The sequence below is a fragment of the Chanodichthys erythropterus genome, chromosome 7 (assembly GCF_024489055.1).
Source record: "Chanodichthys erythropterus isolate Z2021 chromosome 7, ASM2448905v1, whole genome shotgun sequence".
Classification (NCBI taxonomy): domain Eukaryota; kingdom Metazoa; phylum Chordata; class Actinopteri; order Cypriniformes; family Xenocyprididae; genus Chanodichthys; species Chanodichthys erythropterus.
In genome coordinates this window covers 40,967,127-40,985,876 of record NC_090227.1, presented here as the reverse complement: position 1 = coordinate 40,985,876, position 18,750 = coordinate 40,967,127, and the positions used below count along the sequence as shown (strand labels likewise).

Below are 18,750 nucleotides of genomic sequence, written 5' to 3'. Positions count from 1 at the left end.
TTTAAATCTCGCAATTGTGAGAAAAAAAGTCTGAATTGTGAGATAAAAATGATATTTTTGTTTCATGGCAGAAACAAGCTTTTTGATAAAAACTCAATTTCTTATGTTGTTATGGTTTATTTTTTATTTTTATTTGAATAAGAAAATAAGAATAAAACGACACTTACCTGTCCTGTGTGCTCCGTTTCGTCTTTATTGATTAAATACATCAGGAAGAACCTGCACGGCGTAAAAAAAGACAGTTTCAAAATAAGGATACAAAATATTAGCTTGCACTGTTTCTGAATTAAAAAAAAAAAAAAGTATTTACAATACACTTACATGTAGTTGGCTAAATTGTGCTCCTCCATCGTATGCGTTTCGAAGCCATGCGGAGTCGAGTCAAAGTAGTCACTTCCAATTCCACAGATGAAACACTTAGTCTTTGGAAAAACAACAAAAACATCATATCCTGTGTAAGACTGTAATCCATAACACAAGTACACATTGCAGTCTCAGGATTGTCAGAAGGGGGTGCTGTGGTACACATTAGCAAAAACTTCATTTTTCTCTTTGAGAACCACTGTCATGGTGAAGCAACAGTTTGAAGAGGATCTAGTTGGGAAAACTAGTTAAAGTTAATCCCAGTGTAGCCAGATTGGGCATCTTTTGAATGGGTTGGACCGGAGAAAAAGACATCTGGGCTGTTTTTTATATGTTTAGTCTTGTTATTTTAATCTTATGTTAGAAATGTGTATAATAAGGAAAGTATCACAGAAAAATAATGTGCAGTGTACATTATTTTTGTTGTTAATTTTTTTGTTGTCGGATTATTGTACAGTATGCATCATTTTTGGTGTGTGCATGAACATGTGTGAAATGCCTGCTAATTACACAGCTTTTTCCAGTCACTTATATTGGGCACTTTTTGTGCTTAAATTGGCTTATTCTTACTGCTGACATTGAAAATGATGCATTTATTTTTCCAAGTGTTAAAGTCATCTGTTAATTTCTTGATTTATTGCCATTTTAACATAGTTTCAACCTGGACATTTCAGGCATATTTGCTAATTCTCTTTAATGTATTTGCCCTGTTTTGATCCATTTTGATTATTTTAGTGATTGTCATCATTATTTTGTTTTAAGGAGATAAAAATGGTCCTTATCAACCTTGAATGACATGGTAATAATCACATTATTTTGGCTGTTAATGTTTTATGTGGGTTTTTCTTGGAGTGGACAGGTTTTGGTTAACTTTTCTGGAAATCATGGACACAATCTGGCAACACTGGTTGATCCCTGCGTCTGAATATGCTACTTCCCTACTACACAGTAGGCAAAAAACTGTGTGAAATGAGTAGTATCCATTAAAAAACAGGGGAAAAAGTATCTTGATGACCTACGACTTCTTCCAAGATTCCAAAGTGCACATCTAATGGATGATTTCCTATCCCATGAGGCCAAAGGAGAGAATTTGTGAAGCGACGCAACAGAACAATGGACAATTCTGTCCAAAAAGTCCCCATTTAGCAACAAAGAGACTTGATTTACACATAAAGTGACCTGTCATAGTTTGTTTTGTTTCTACGTTCCATTTAGGGGTGGGCTTATGTGAAAATGATTATACAAAAAAACAAAACAAAGAAACCCTGAGGTTGGTTACTGCCAGCACAAATGATCTGAATGACATTTTGCGTACTTGAGTGAAGTATGCCAATATATAAAGAGCAGTTGTACCTCCATGTCCTCTCGGACCTGCTCCTGCTGATCTCTCAGCTCACCAAAGGCATCAATGATCAGACCTGCACACAACACAAACATCATTTCATCATGACATAATGTCAAAACCTTTCAAATATTACGTTTACAGAGTACTAAATTGCCCACAGGGTCTAAAAACACAATCCTCACCTTGAATGATGGCCAGCAGGATTACAATGACAAAAAAGAAGAAGGTGATGTCAAAGACCACACGATAAAGTTCATACTCGTCTCCAGCCGGATCCTCGATCTCATCTCCAATACCGCCACCGGCTCGCACACCCACGTACATGTGGAACAGATAACACTGAGAGAGAAGATGTGATCACGGTCAGGCGTGAAATGAGAGAGTGTAATTCAATCAAATGAAACACTTACAGTCATCATGTCGTCACACTTCATGTCCGGTTCATCTTCATCCTCACTCATGTTGTAGAACTTGCGGAAGAAGTTGAAGGCCAGCACGGTGTAGAGGTAGACCACCACAGCCAGCAGACCCACCGTCATCAACAGCTAAACCACAGTCGCCATCAAGATTAATATCCAGAACAGATCTCTATAAAATCTCGGTCAAATATGATGATCTCTGAGAGCTGTACCTGTTTTCCATTGTGGGTTACAGAGGACAGGATGGTGCGCAGGGTTTTGACGCCCATGGCGATGTCCAGCAGATGACAGGCGAAAAAGAAGTTGTTGTAGTGGCCAAGCAGTGACATGACCAAATACCAAACCAGATACAGGAACGTCTAAGAGCAAAACAGAATCCAAATGATTGATCGTTGTTACGAATATCCTCAGCGTGATGAAATATATATACAGAAACATCAGTTTTGTCTTTACTGAAACTCACATTATCAGTGAACACCACTCCAAACTTCCAGATCTGGTATTTGATGTCGATAGATGTCAACCTGTGGATTCATGATATTTTATAATGCAAAACAGAATCTCCATTCTATTATACCATCATGTTTATGAGTAGTTCGATTCTCAAACAAATGACTCTTATGAACAGGTTCATTTTAGTGAATTAAAAATAAAAAGTAGTATAGTCCAACCGATTCCCAAAATGAATAACTTTAATGAGCTGTTGTGAACTATAGTTCTAGTAAATCATATGTATATATACTACCGTTCAAAAGTTTGGAATCTGTAAGATTTTTAATGTTTTTAAAATAAGTTTTGTCTGCTCACCAATGCTACATGTATTTAATCAAAAATACAGTAAAAACAGTAATATTGTGAAATATTTTTACAATTTACAATAACTGGTTTCTATTTAAATATATTGTAAAAAGTAATTTATTCCTGTGATGAAAGCTGAATTTTCAGCATCATTACTCCAGTCTTCAGTGTCACATGATCCTTCAGAAATCATTCTGATATGCTGATTTGCTTCTCAAGAAAAAGGTATTATTATTATCAATGTTGAAAACAGTTGTGTACTTTTTTTTTTTTTTCAGGATTTATTGATGAATAGAAAGTTCAAAAGAACAGCATTTATCTAAAATACAAAGCTTCTGTAGTATTATACACTACCGTTCAAACGTTTGGGGTCAGTAAGAAATTTTATTTTTATTTTTTTGAAAGAAATTAATACTTTTTTTCAACAAGGATGCATTAAATCGATCAAAAGTGATAGTAAATACATTTATAATGTTGAAAAAGATTATATTTCAAATAAACACTGTTCTTTTAAACTTTCTATTCATCAAAGAATCCTGAAAAAAAAAAAATTATAATAAATATATATATATGCAAATATTTTGTACAATTGTACACAATAAATGTTTCTTGAGCAGTAAATAAACATATTAGAATGATTTCTGAAGGATCATGTGACACTGAAGACTGTAGTAATGATGCTGAAAATTCAGCTTTGATCACTGGAATAAATTATATTTTCAAATATTTTCAAATAGAAAACAGTTATTTTAAACTGTAATAATATTTCATAGTATTACCATTTTAACTGTACTTTTAATGAAATAAATGCAGCCTTGGTGAGCAGACGAAACTTCTTTTAAAAACATAAAAAATCTTAATGATCCCAAATTTTTGAATGGTAGTGTGTATATATATATATATATATATATATATATATATATATATATATATATATATATATATATATATATATACAGCTTCCAACTTACTGTTTTGTTGTGAGATTTAAATCATGTAGTTGCTGACTTGCTAATATGACAGTGAAGTTAAATTTACATTATAGGTTTTATTATTAAAATGAATAAAAATATGTTAATTTCTTTGTTTCTTTGTTAATTTATATGTTAATTTATTGCATTTTTTGTTTATTATTGTTCTTAAATCTATAATCTATTTACTGGATATATTAATCCAATCCATTAATCTAATTATTGCATTTATACCACCTCTAAAAAGACTGTAAAAAGTCATTATGACATCTGTGTAAACACATAATTCACTTATTACTTTTTACATTTATTTATTATTTAATTTACTGTCTTATCATTTGCATTTTCCAAAACACCTGCATCAAAAATCATCAATGAAACTGTAAAAAGTTTAAATTTCAAAATTTAAATTCTGTCATTATTTAGTCACTCTCATGTCGTTCCATGACTACCCAGACTTCCCTTTGACATGTTTGTTTGCTGTGGTATTGAATCAATTCTTGTTACTTTAAATTCAAATTCTGGTGACTTATGAGTGTGTCTTGCATCTTTCTGTACCATGTGAACATTGAAGGATCAGGCTGAGGCTTCTTCTCGTGTGTCATAGCGCTGACATCGAGAGACGCTAGATCCATGCCCAGCAGCTCAGCGATTCTTTCTCTACCGTAGATATCACCATACTTCTCTAGCACCTGCAACACAGACACACCATAAACACGCTCAGACTTCAACATCTCTCAACAGACGAAGGGAAACATCTGCACACACAAGTACAACATGCCCCTGACCTTTCTCTTCACAAATTTATCCCAGTAGTTGTTCGGGAAGCTCCTGAGTGTAAAATAAAATGGAATGGCATTTCAGATCACAGGGATACATCTTTATACATTTATAAATAATAATAATAATAATACAGTAGTATTACGGTGTATTGAGGACAAGTCTGTCCCACTGGCCCTTGATGTCATCATCTTCTGGTTGTTCAGTTACATACAGACCGTCAAACTCCAGTTTACGGGCCAGCTCCTTCTCTCTCTTAAAGATGACCAAAGGAACCTGGACATGCATAAACACAATGTTAGCAGCTCACATTAGCTCAAACACCTCTAAAAAGGAATATATTTCAAAACAAAATGTCATCATTTATTCAATATATAGATGAAGGGAAGGATTTCAGTGAAAAAGAATACAAATTTTGATTTGTTCCTCACACAAAGCTATCGCATGGCTTCAGAAGACTTCTAGAATATAGTGCACGACTCACATTTATGATACTTTTATGGTGCTTTTTGCTCCTTTTTTCATGCTTTCACTGGAAGAGCAGCGTTGACATTCTACTAAATATCTCACACAGGTTTGAAATGACATGAGGGTGAGTAAATGAGCCCCTGACCTTCAGACAGTTGTAGCCGATGATACAGAGGAAGGAAATGATGGTGTGTAAGATGGAAAAGAAGGTCATAGCAGGCTCCATATATCCAGTGCTCTCCTCCAGGAAGTAGTAGACGAACCCTTCTTCCTCCTCTTCTTCTTCAGCAGAGCCCTCAAACACGCCAGAGCCCTCGAACACACCGGAGCCTTCAAACATACCAGATCCCTCAAATACACCAGAGCCCTCAAACAGGGCCGAACCCTCAAACTCCTCCTCCTCCTCTCCAGGCAGGCTGTCGGACACCTAAAGGAGGAAACAGCTGACTTGAATCAAATTTGTTCTTGAAACAAGTTATTGCAGCAAATCACATGGCTGTCAAGTGGAGCTACACGATTCTGGATAAATTGAGAATCACATTTTTTGTGTTTAAAATAGAGATCCTGACTCGACACGATTCTGAATAGACAAAATAACGTCATTTATAACATGTCATAATTGCTGCAGTCAATTTAAAATTATTTAATGAATTTAATTCTTTAAAAAAAGTTCTGAATGAATGATTCAATGACTCACTGATAAAGACATTACTTATTCCATTACTGTATGAATCAGCATTTTTGAACGAATCTCTTGAATGAATAATTCAATGATGAATACATTTTTTAACAGTCACTTGTCGCCACCTACTGGTGTAATGATGTAAATGATACAATCTTTATTTGAAGCATCAAGTTACTTTCAAAAGGTTATTTACTCTATTTTGATTAGTACCGTAGACATCAGTGTTTATATCTGAACTATAAACTTTTACCCCATTACTTCTGTGATGATTTGAATTATTTTAAGACATTGCTTGTGAAGCTGTTTTATATCTATATACGACAACAGCTCTCTCTGGGTCAAACAGCAGATCTGAATGTTCACTGTGATCGTACTTGTCAATAGACAAAGTCAAATGGTTGTCATTTAGGAATTAGATCATGTGGGCATTTGAATCGAGATTGCAATCTATTAACGATTAATCATGCAGATCTACTGTCAAGTATTGTATTGTATTTCGACTTTTAAATGCCAAGGACCCCCAAATATTATGATATATATATTGCGAGGGACCCTTTTCCTAAAATACAAAGACAGTTTTATATTTTCATGTATATGAAATGTGTAAAAAAAATAAGAGTGACATTACAAAAACAACCAAAATAATAATAATGGTTTCCAAAATGAAATAACTGTCATTGTACTCAAGCATGTTTTTTAAATTGTTTGGAAAATATTTTGTTTTTATTCTGTTGACAGCACATATGAGATTAACACAAAAAACTATCGCTGTCAAAAAAATCTCACAATTAAACAATTCTTACAAAGCAAAATAAAAATAAAGTAATATCAAATTTGGTGAATGTTACTGGGAGGAAAAAATGAAATTTGTTAAACAATAACACCTAAAGTGCACACATTGACTAAAAGCACATTTTGTAAAATGTTTTTATATATATATATATACAGTACAGTCCAAAAGTTTGGAACCACTAAGATTTTTAATGTTTTTAAAAGAAGTTTCGTCTGCTCACCAAGGCTACATTTATGTAATTAAAAATACAGTAAAAACAGTAATATTGTGAAATATTATTACAATTTAAAATAACTGTTTTCTATTTGAATATATTTCACAAAGTAATTTATTCCTGTGATGGCAAAGATGAATTTTCAGCATCATTACTCCAGTCTTCAGTGTCACATGACCCTTCAGAAATCATTCTAATATGATGATTTGCTGCTCAAGAAACATTTAATGTGTACAATTGTACAAAATATTTGTGTACAATATTTTTTTTCAGGATTATTTGATGAATAGAAAGTTCAAAAGAACAGTGTTTATCTGAAATCTAATCTTTTGTAACATTATAAATGTCTTTACTGCCACTTTTGATTGATTTAATGCATCCTTGCTGAATAAAAGTATTAATTTCTTTAATTTCTTTAAAAAAATAAAATAAAATAAAAATTCTTACTTACCCCAAACTTTTGAACGGTAGTGTATAATGCTACAGAAGCTTTGTATTTCAGATAAATGCTGTTCTTTTGAAATTTCTATTCATCAAGGAATCCAGAAAAAAAAAGTACACAACTGTTTTCAACATTGAAAATAATCATAAATGTTTATTGAGCAGCAGATCATCATATTAGAATGATTTCTGAAGTATCATGTGACACTGAAGACTGGAGTAACGATGCTGAAAATTCAGCTTTGCATCACAGGAATAAATTACTTTGTCAAATATATTTAAATAGTACACAGTTATTTTAAATTGTAATAATATTTCACAATATTACTGTTTTTTTACTGTATTTTTAATTAAATAAATGTAGCCTTGGTGAGCAAACAAAACTTCTTTTAAAAACATTAAAAATCTTAGTGGTTCCAAACTTTAGGACTGTACTGTATATATTTTCATAGACCACCCTTGTGGCCCTGTGGGGGTCCCCAGACCCCCACTTTGAAAACCCCTGTTTTAAAATCATACTGACCTTGTAGAAGAGCAGAATGAAGTTGAGTGCAAAAGAGACAAAGAGAGCCAGGAAGCGCAGGTTGTAGAAATTACGAGACAGATAGTTCTGGAAGAAGAGACAAGTAGTTTTAGATGCAGTTAAAATAAAAAGTGATGAATTTATAATAATATAATATAATATAATATAATATAATATAATATAATATAATATAATATAATATAATATAATATAATATAATATAATATAATATAATATAATATAATATAATATAATATAATATAATATAATTTCTACACAACTGTGAATGATCAGAAACAGTGTACCATGAATTTGATTCTTTGGATTTCAAGCTCATTCCAGAGTTCAAAGCCTCCTTCCTCTTCCTTCTTGCCTTTCTTTGCTTTAGCCTTTGCTTTTTTCTCCTCTAGCTCTTCTTCTTGTTTTCCCTCAGGCTCAGGTTCTGCTTCCTTCTCGGCCTTCTCTCCGTTTTCAACGCTAGACAGAAGGATAATCAAAGAAACAACAGCATGGTGTTTATATTGTGATGAATAGGACTTTACAGTTGTTCTCGGATGAAAACTATGAATTTTTTATGGAAAATATTTGATCATTTGTTCTCCATTACTCACTCAGCTTTTTCGGGTTCTGGGGCTGCTTCTTCCTCTACTTTCTCCTCTTCTACTGCTTGTCCCTCTCCTTCTTCAGTCAGCTGAAATACCCAGCAAAACAATGAATATGTAGATAAAGAGCTTTATATTATGAGTCTACAAAGCAATGGTGAGAAGTACCTGTAGTTTGTATGTGGTTGTGGTGTGGTTTACACAAAAAACATGGTAAGGAACAATCCACATGGATGTTCACTCTTAAGGCCTGTTCACATAACTATAAAGATAAGCGTCCACACCAGCGGACGACATTGTTCTGTTTATTCTAAGTGCGTTCTTGTCTGTCACTTTAAATGCTCAAACTTATTACAGTAGTATGTATCCTGATTGGCTGTCAATGTTTTTGTCATTCATCAGCTGGAGACATTTTTTATCCTTCAAGCGAAATTCCTGATTGCAGGAATTCATATTGAAATGAATGGACTTTGCCTGTAAAAATTTGTCAAACAACAATTAAAAAAAGAATGAAAGGATTAGTCCACTTTTAAATAAACTATTCCTGATAATTTACTCACCCCCATGTCATCCAAGATGTCTTTCTTTCATCAGTCAAAAAGAAATTAAGGTTTTTGATGAAAACATTCCAGGATTATTCTCCTTATAGTGGACTTCAATGGCCTCCAAACGATTGAAGGTCAAAATTAGTTTCAGTGCAGCTTCAAAGGGCTTTAAATGATCCCAGATGAGGAATTAGGGTCTTATCTAACGAAACGATTGGTCATTTTTGAAAAAAAAAATACAACTGTATATGCTTTATAAACACAAAATATCGCCTTGAACGTACTTCTGGTTTCCGCATTCTTCAAAACGCTTACGCTGTATGTCCTACGCCTTCCCTATTCTGCTTACGGAACGAATGCGGCGCCAGTTTCATAAGCAGAATAGGGAAGGCGTAGGACATACAGCCAAAGCGTTTTGAAGAATGCAGAAACCGGAAGTACGTTCAAGGCGATATTTTGTTTATAAAGCATTTTTTTTAGAAAATGACAGATCGTTTCGCTAGACAAGACCCTTATTTCTCATCTGGTATCGTTTAAAGCCCTTTGAAGCTGCACTGAAACTAATTTTGACCTTCAACCGTCTGGAGGCCATTGAAGTCCACTATATGGAGAAAAATCCTGGAATGTTTTCATAAAAAAACCTTCATTTCTTTTCGACTGACGAAAGAAAGACATGAACATCTTGGATGACATGGGGGTGAGTAAATTATCAGGAAAAGTTTATTTAAAAGTGGACTAATCCTTTAATAAGCATTAAACTCTTTTACTCACCAGTTTCCTCTTCAGCAGTGGGCTGCCTTCTGGAGTTGGAGGCTCCTCTGGCTCAGTTTCTCCCATGTCTCCAAGACCACCATGAGGACCAAAACCAGGCCTTCCACCATCATCCTCTTCTCCCTCTTCTGCTTCCTCCTCTCCTCCTCCTGCTCCCTCTTCTCCCTCACCAGCTCCACCGGATTCTTGTACTTTTCTTGCTCCTGGCTCTGGAGGAAGGTCACCGTGCACCTCGTCTTGAGTTGGGTCGGGCATGCTAGTCAGAATCTCTGTCAACGTCATCTTCTTTGCTCCCTCCACCAGACCTCCTCCGAAGAGGGTGTTCCAGATGAGCGTGAAGAATCCTCTGCAGACGCTGTAGATGAAGTGCAGGATGCCAAAGAGAACAGTATAAAGGAACATCACCAAACCGACAATCATTTCCTTTATGGTCATCTTCCTGATTTTGCGGTAACGGCGTCTGAGATTGCGGAAAGTGAAGAGGCTTATGAAGTTCACTACGCTCTTGATGAAGTCAGCAAAGGCTGAGCTGGATTCAGGTGGTGCTTCTTCTCCATTCCCTTCCTCTCCTTCTCCCTCTCCATTTCCTCCACCACTGCTCTCCTCCTCATTTTCTTCATCATCATCTTCAATCACCTCCTCTTCCTGCTCGGAGATCTGTGAGGCGATGTTCATCTCAAAGATGGTGTCCTCGCAGAAGTTCACAAAGAGCTCCATCTTCTCAGATTCACCACCCTCATTGACAACATCAAAGATGAACTGCCGCTTTGACTCTCTGACCTGGGGCATCTCCCACTGGTTGCGGTTGGCTTCGCTGATTTCAAAGTATATGCGCTCGATCCTCTTGCTGGCACCCATGATCTCGATACGACCCAGGAAGGGGCGGAAGTAGTTCAGCACGCTCTCAGCTTGCTCCAAGAAGTTCTGCAAGCGGGTGTCATGCGGAACATGCTCCGAGAGGTTGGTGAGTAGCACGGCAATGTTGAAGCCGATGTCTTTGGCTGGCTCTTGGAAGCGATCGGCAAACTCCTCAAAATTGATCATCTCGTTCTCATCAGCCTCAGAGCAAGAGAGCAGGAACTGGATCTCAGATGGCGTGTACTGTTTCTGACTGTCCATAGCCTTGGAGAAGTCTTTCTTGGAGATGAGGCCACGAGGGTCCGTCACATAGTCACGGAAGGCATCCGATGCAACGATATCCTTCAGTTTGAGGAACATGTCGAAGAACTTGAGAATCATCTCTACGTTGCTGGATGACTCAACCAGCATGTCAACCATCTGGCGAGCAATTGTACCATTCACAACATTACCTGTAAAGGAGCAAAAAAAAACAGATAGTACAGTACATCATGACTTGAGTATCTTTACAGGTTTGTAGGTCGCCTGTGAAAGTTAAAACTAGGGATGCACTGATACCAAGCCCATATACTTGTACTCGTACTCGTAAAAATACCCCTGACACAAACCAGAAGCGCTCTCTCTCTTTCTTGCATGCGATCAGTTCTCCTCGTGCCTGAATGGTCAAATGCGCATAGTTATCAAAATGTCCATCGTGTGGAGTATCTCACATAAATACAGTCGGTTATAGCTTAGGTGGACCTAAACATTTGGGTGAAAACAGGATATGTGTCAGTATCCATGGATTCGGTCTTAAAGGGACTGTAGCCTATATTTGTCATTAATGTTAATAAAAGAAAATATGTTAAATAAATGTATACATAGTAAATAAACCTACTGTATCTGAAAAACACGATTATTACATTTGTATCTCTATAGTATTTGTGTCATGATCACGAGTTAGCCTCTAGAGGGCCCTCCAACCCGGACTATTGCTTCACCACTTTTGGACTTCATTTCCCATAAACCACTTCCCGGACTCATTATCCCGTCATTGCATTCAGCTGTTTTGTGTTTGATCATTTGTTTCTGCTTTTGTTATTGAGGTTTCATTTATGGTCACTAGCTTTTGTTTTGTTTTTCTTGTGTTGTATGGACTGTTCTGTGGATTCTGACCCTTGCCTGGCTGTGACTACGATTTTGGATTGCCCAATAAAAGCTGCATTTGGATCTCACGTGCCATCCGTGACAATTTGTTGTATTGTTTGTAATTTGTACATTTCTTTTTTATATAACAATTATATATATTTGTAATCATGCCCTTTGAAGGTTATTGGACACTGTGAAATTTTTGTACTTTAAGTTTGTGAAAAGCACATAAAAAATATTACTTTTTTCATTACAGTAATAATAACAAAGCTGTCCTACATTCATTAGTCTCACTGTGCTTGGAAAACTGCAACATCACCAAAAAAAAAATAAAAAATAAAGAGAGAGAGAGAGAGAAATTACTAAATGTATAGGCATCGGTATCAGTGAGTACTAGAAAAAAAGTATCGGTACTCGTACTCAGTCCTTAAAAAATGAAATTGTGCATCTCTAGTTGAAACTGATGGACAATTTCTCTTACCCTCCAGTAGAGAGAGAAGCATCACCACCATGTCCTTCTGCAGATCAAGAAGCTCCTTCAGCAGACCAATTTGACTGGAGTCCTGTGTTTACACAACCAAATTCAGACACAACAAAATAATAAAGCGTTATCCACAAAATGTTTCAAACTATCACTTTTATATAGTAATAATAAATACCTTTGGATTCACATATATTAGACATAGTTTTTTTTATATATATATATATATATGATATGCACCATGAGACCAAGAAAAAAGTATCCTGATCAGGCATAACTGATTTCAGTGGCATAACTAGCATCTCTGGCATGAGTTGTGTTTTTAGGGGGACGTGGGAAACAGCACTACTGGGAAAAAAAGCCCACCTACTCTCAGCTTACCTCAGAATGTGTTCTACTCCAGAAATGATCCTGGGTTTGCGTTTATAAACAGACACAAACATAGCATCACATACTGTATCCTATCATCTAACACAGGGACAGCACAGACGGATAGGTAGATTAAAAAGCCAGAGAAAGACGTCAGATCCTGGCATAGTCTTTGGCATTTGCAAAATAAAATAATTTCTTAATTTATCATTATATTTCCAGGTTCTCTGCAAGTACATTTTATATGTGCTTAGCTGATGGTTTAAGCATACTGTGAAGGAATGCCAGCAGACACATAACAGTCTTTCATAGTTTTTCAATGTCACACACACAGTACACTTACTAACATGTATAAAGACAAAAGAGCACAAAGACCTGCACATATAAGAAATATTGAATGAATCTCACAAAACCTTATTTATATTTCACCCCAAAATCAAAAGAAATGGATCACTGCTTCAAAGCTTACTATTATAATCTAATCTAATCTAATATATATATATATATATATATATATATATATATATATATATATATATATATATATATATATATATATATATATATATATATATACACACTTGCATCACTTAGTTGTTTCTGCCAGATTTATACAGGCAGCCTTTCTCATAGCAGGCGTCAATGGTGGAGGAGCAAACCCACTATAATTTTACAAAAACTACTCTTATTGTGTCATGGAACCACAAATATGTGATTTATTTATAAATGTATCGCCTATTTGAAAATCGGAGATGTCATCAAACAAACACAATATTTTCTTTTTAAAATATGACCCGGACATGATCTTAACAGGTTTTGTGAGATTTGCACAGTACTGTACAGATTTTCTTGAAGAATGTATGTGTAAGAAAAGCATAATATGGTGCAGGTCGAGGGAAATAAATTTCCTCTAGAGTGAGCACCAGCAGAAACAAGGCATAGTGACACCTCCCTCAGCTCCAATATATCAAAATGAACCCAACAAGGTTACGAATGCTTTCAGAAATTAAACAGTGATACAGTGGGAACAGAGGGGATGTCCATGACAAAAAAATTGCAAATGGTCTAATAAGAATCTCAATAATCTGACTAAATAATTTTAATAAATTATTATATTGAGAAAACACTTGGAAACGTGCCGACACATTAGCAATACGGTGGAAACAGGAAGCAGATAAGAGACAGTACTGTTTAAGTGTGTGGAAAGCAGTGCAAAAGTTCTAAGACTGAAGCAAAAACAAATATGCTTACGCCATTTCGAAGTCCTTGGTCAGGGTGCATCTGGCAGGGTTACACATCAGAATAAAAATGTTACCCATCAACATTTTTAATACATTTTTGTATTTGATCTCATCTCCCACTCTGTTGGACACATCCAATCATTCCGTGTTTTAATTAGTATCTCACTTCTGCTTATGCACACAACCAGGAGCAAATTTTTTATATTCAAATTAAGTTTAGTTTAAAAACAAGCTCATTGCAGTTAATATGGCCTATTTTAGCCCTCGCCAAACTATGTCATGTTGATGGTTACGAACCAACTTTGACAGATGGGCACTTTTTCAACAAACTGGAGACTACTAAATGTTTCATTATAATCATATTCTCTGAGTTTTGAGGCCTGAGAGTGGGAGAGATTCTCAATATTGAGAAATACAAAAATGCAGTACACAGGTACCAGATGTGTAACAAGTATTAGAACAAAATCAAACCCCACAGCAGAGAGGTTAAGAGAAATAACACTTGATTAGAGATTACTAGTGCATCAACATTCACATCACACTACGAACATGTTCCATATTCATGGATTAGTGCCAATATTGGACTAAAATTTATTTAACAGAATGACTACAGAGTGAAATAAAATTGGTTTTTGAAGGAACTAATTACTCATATTACACTGTGATGTAAATACTAACACACCACCACAAATTTACAGCACAATTAAAATCCTAATTATAATGTAGAAAAGCTTCACATAAAATATATGAGACTTCCAAAGAAATTCATGTTTTAATAACTCCAATAAGGTTTCTTCTAAATCTATAATTCATGATATGAAGAGGCAGAAACTGAATCAGGGGGTTAATAACACAGTCAACACCAAATTAGAACATGGTCAGTAACTTCTACAAAAAATAAATACTATAATATAAAATAAAAAATAAATAGGTTATGCATAGTTACAACTAAGCATTAGTTCTGAGAAGAAAAAAATGCAAACTCCAAGAGAAAATATTCTACCGTGATCATACTTATATAGAGTATATAAGTATGTACATGTCTGACATGCGTTTGAATTCTACTCTGTTGCACGAATTATATGATCAATGCAGATGAAATATTATAAAAATGAAAATTTGGAACATCTGGGAAAAGCTTTTACTTTCATCTGATTTAACATCCTAAATACCTGATGTTACATGTCTTTCACAGCAATGCTTAGTGAAAACTAAATTTTCTTTTCAAATTTTTTTCTCTGATTTTCTCTGAAGTTTGTGAAATTTTGTTTTGCTTTTAAATTAGGAAAACTAAATGGCAAGTATTTCAATGTTGAAATAAAACAACATACAGATGATAGAGTTTCAGTGCTGTTGGAACCTTTGCTGGAAAAATCCGGGGTCTTCTAGATGATATAAAATCGATCAGCATGGTAAGATTTATCGGTCATGTTAAGGGTTTGTGTGCGCTCAGCGTGTGAGTTCCTACCTGTGCTAGCTTCATCATCATGTGCGCAAACACGTGCAAGAAGCCCACCACGGCGTCCCACAATCTGCTGTGAGCCAGAGACTGCTGATTACCGGTGCAAGGGCCCTATGGTGGAGAAGCAAAAAAACATGGAGAAATTTGCAAGTCTGAAAGAGCTTGACTTCACATAGCGGTCCCATCAGTACCTGGATGTATTCTGTCAGGCTGTTGAAAACCTGTTTAGCAACCGTCATGGCCTTAGAGAAGTTCCTCTTGCCTGGTTCATCAATGATATCCTTCCCAGAGTAATACCAGTAGAAGTCACTGATAGACTCCTGAGAGCAAAAAGACAATGAGAAGGAGAGACCACACAGTGCACTTAGAGTCAGTATTAGGGATACACCGACAACGGTATCGGCCCTGATACTGCGCTTGAGTAATCGTACTCATTATATGCTCTGATCCCAAGCAGTGTTTGTGTCCAGACAAAGAAACGCTGATAAACAGAGAGCAAAATTAAGATATCAAAGATTAAGGATGTCTATGAAGTAAATGTATATCTAATTATTAGCATATTAAACATGAATTAAATAGTCACGCATATATAGCTGCTGTGGGCGAGCTGTGAAGCTTAAGTGGATTGTGCATCCTTTTCTCACAGACATCGCTGAAAAGTTTGTTTGATGGGATTAATCAATAGCAAAGAAAGTAAAATGAGGCACATATTACTAATGTTAAGTGAAGGTAAGGTAGAGAGTATGTGTAGCTGTACCTGCAGTCTGAGCAGATAGTCAACAGTGCAGATGATGATGTTGATCGTAGTTGTGCTGCCTGTCTGTGTGCGCAGATAGTTCTGGAAATCTGAAAAGAGATGGTATCTCAAAGCAGGCTGTTCTTTTAAATAATTATTTTACAGATTTACGCTACTGTTCAAAAGTGGGGTCGGAAGAAGGCTCTCATGAGACAAAAATGATGTCTCTTAAGACAAAGGTTGTACATAGTCTCTATCTGCTGCATTTATTTGATCAAAAATACAGTACATTTTGAAATATTATTACAATTTCTAATATATATATATATATATTATATATATATATATATATATATATATATATATATATATATATATATATATATTATATATATATATATATATATATAAAATAATAAAATAAGAGGGATAATAAAAAATGCATGTTATTTTCTGTTTAGTACTGTCCTGAGTAAGATATTTTACATAAAAGATGTTTGCATTTAGTTCACAAGACAAAACAATAGCTGAATTTATTAAAATAACCCCATTCATAAGTATGTGAAGCATTGATTCTCAATACTGTGTGTGGTTACCTGATGATCCACGACTGTTTTTATGTTTTGTGATGGTTGTTCATGAGTCTCTTGTTTGTCCTGAGCAGTTAAACTGAGCTCTGTTCTTCAGAAAAATCCTCCAGCTCCTGCAGATTCATCAGTTTTCAAGCATTTTTGCATATTTGAACCCTTTCCAGCAGTGGCTGAATGATTTTGAGATCTGTGTTTTCACACTGAGGACAATTGAGGGACTCAAACACAACTATTAAAAAAGGTTCAAACATTCACTGATGCTCCAGAAGGAAACACGATGCATTAAGAGCCGGGGGTGTGAAAACTTTTGAACAGGATGAAGACAATTTTTCTTATTTTGTTTAAATATCATTGTTTTTCATTTAGTACTGCCCTTCGGAACCAACAGAAGATACTTGCATGTTTCCCGGCAGAAAAATTAAGTACAATTTACCTTGATATTTGAGTTCAAAAGTTTTCACCCCTAAGCTGAATCTCAAAATCATTCAGTCACTGCTGGAATGGGTTCAAATATGCAAAAATGCTTGAAAACTGATGAATCTGCAGGAGCTGGAGGATTTTTCTGAAGAACAGAGCTCAGTTTAACTGCTCAGAACAAACAAGAGACTCATGAACAACCATCACAAAACACAAAAACAGTCATGGATCATCAGGTAACCACACACAGTATTGAGAATCAATGCTTCACATACTTATGAATGGGGTTATTTTAATAAATTCAGCTATTGTTTTGTCTTGTGAACTAAATGCAAACATCTTTTATGTAAAATATCTTACTCAGGACAGTACTAAACAAAAAATAGCATGCATTTTTTATTATCCCTCTTATTTTATTAAAATAATTCTCATTTTCACAGATTCTGCAAGGGGTTTACATACTTTTTCATGCCAATGTGTATATATATATATATATATATATATATATATATATATATATATATATATATATATATATATGGGAATATTATATAATATGCAATAAATATATATTTAATAATGTAACTTATTTTTGTGGAAACCATGATTTTTTTCAGGGTTCTTTAATGATTGGAAAGTTTAAAAATTCTAAATTTATTTGAAAATTATTGTATTTGAAAACTGAAATAGAAATCTTTGCAGGTCACTTTTGATAAATTTAATGTGTCCTTGCTTATTAAAGTTTATTTCTTTCAAAAAATAAAAAATAAAAAATGTGATAACCCCAATCTTTTGCTTTGATTTTAGCTGAGAGGTTCTTGATTTGCAGCATATCTTTTTATTATTCTATGCCGTCTTGTGCCGTTCAAACACTAGAGAGAGAACAAAGAAGTGGTGGTAAAAGTATTCAAAAGCATTTATGCAGGAAGCTCACCGTTGTTGTGGCCTTCACAGAGAAGCTGCAGGAAGCGGAAGAGGTCGCAAGTGAATTCATCATCTGCCATCACTTTCTCTTCTAAACAGGGACACACACAAAAACAGCATGAATGTGGGGAAAGAAATCCTGTACAGCGCTTTACTGTGTGAGAGTGTGAACTACATTAGACTTCGAAATACAAAGTTAATTATTAGACATAAAATGTTTTTTTTATTATTTTGAAAGATTAAAATGGTTAATGTGTGAAAAACAAATATTAAAAATAGCTTGTTTTACTCACCCCAAACTTTTAAACAGTAATGTACATTTATCAAAACATACACTACAGCATATACAGGTTTGGCACGACACAAGTGTGACTGAATAACACAATTTTGAATGAACTTTCCCTTCAGTATTCAGGGTGTGTTTTCCATCAACACGTTCTTACTCTCAACTCATCACATATAAATGTTTAGTCGGAACCCCTTGGCATCACTTTTTAATGCACCGAGTAACTCTTTACCGTCATTTTTCGACAAGCATTGTACTCCATTGCTTTCAATGAGAAACCTTTGGCATCATACACTCTAAACAATGCTGGGTTAAAAACAACCCAATCTGGGTTAAAAATAGACAAACCCAGTTATTGGCTTGTTTTAACCCAGCGGTTGGGTTAAATGTTTGTCCAACCTGCTGGGTTGTTTTATTTAACTCTTGTTTAAAAATTATTGTATTGCTTGCTTAAAATGAACAAAATATGCTGGAAATGAACATTTAGTAATATGTTTAATAAATATAAATTTATTAATAAGTTTAATGAATAATAATTAA

At 34.8% G+C, this 18,750-nt stretch overlaps 1 protein-coding gene across 21 annotated transcripts in view; it reads right to left on the bottom strand.

The window, feature by feature from the left end:
• ryr1b (ryanodine receptor 1b (skeletal)) overlaps positions 1-18,750 on the bottom strand; it is a 128,176-nt gene that overhangs the window by 2,087 nt on the left and 107,339 nt on the right. For 11 of the 21 annotated variants that reach the window (XM_067390564.1, XM_067390570.1, XM_067390569.1 and 8 more), the window contains 22 exons: positions 17,935-18,015; positions 16,015-16,103; positions 15,449-15,577; positions 15,264-15,368; positions 15,127-15,180; positions 13,806-13,835; positions 12,186-12,267; positions 9,719-11,028; positions 8,412-8,491; positions 8,106-8,277; positions 7,801-7,887; positions 5,290-5,571; positions 4,822-4,952; positions 4,685-4,727; positions 4,455-4,588; positions 2,591-2,651; positions 2,340-2,486; positions 2,119-2,253; positions 1,891-2,047; positions 1,717-1,781; positions 322-422; positions 168-219 (listed from right to left, as the gene is read on the bottom strand). In XM_067390564.1, coding sequence (XP_067246665.1) covers positions 168-219; positions 322-422; positions 1,717-1,781; positions 1,891-2,047; positions 2,119-2,253; positions 2,340-2,486; positions 2,591-2,651; positions 4,455-4,588; positions 4,685-4,727; positions 4,822-4,952; positions 5,290-5,571; positions 7,801-7,887; positions 8,106-8,277; positions 8,412-8,491; positions 9,719-11,028; positions 12,186-12,267; positions 13,806-13,835; positions 15,127-15,180; positions 15,264-15,368; positions 15,449-15,577; positions 16,015-16,103; positions 17,935-18,015 — 3,527 coding nt within the window. The remainder of the gene's footprint in view (positions 1-167; positions 220-321; positions 423-1,716; positions 1,782-1,890; positions 2,048-2,118; positions 2,254-2,339; positions 2,487-2,590; positions 2,652-4,454; positions 4,589-4,684; positions 4,728-4,821; positions 4,953-5,289; positions 5,572-7,800; positions 7,888-8,105; positions 8,278-8,411; positions 8,492-9,718; positions 11,029-12,185; positions 12,268-13,805; positions 13,836-15,126; positions 15,181-15,263; positions 15,369-15,448; positions 15,578-16,014; positions 16,104-17,934; positions 18,016-18,750) is intronic. The other 10 variants (XM_067390578.1, XM_067390580.1, XM_067390579.1 and 7 more) reach the window with 3 other exon arrangements.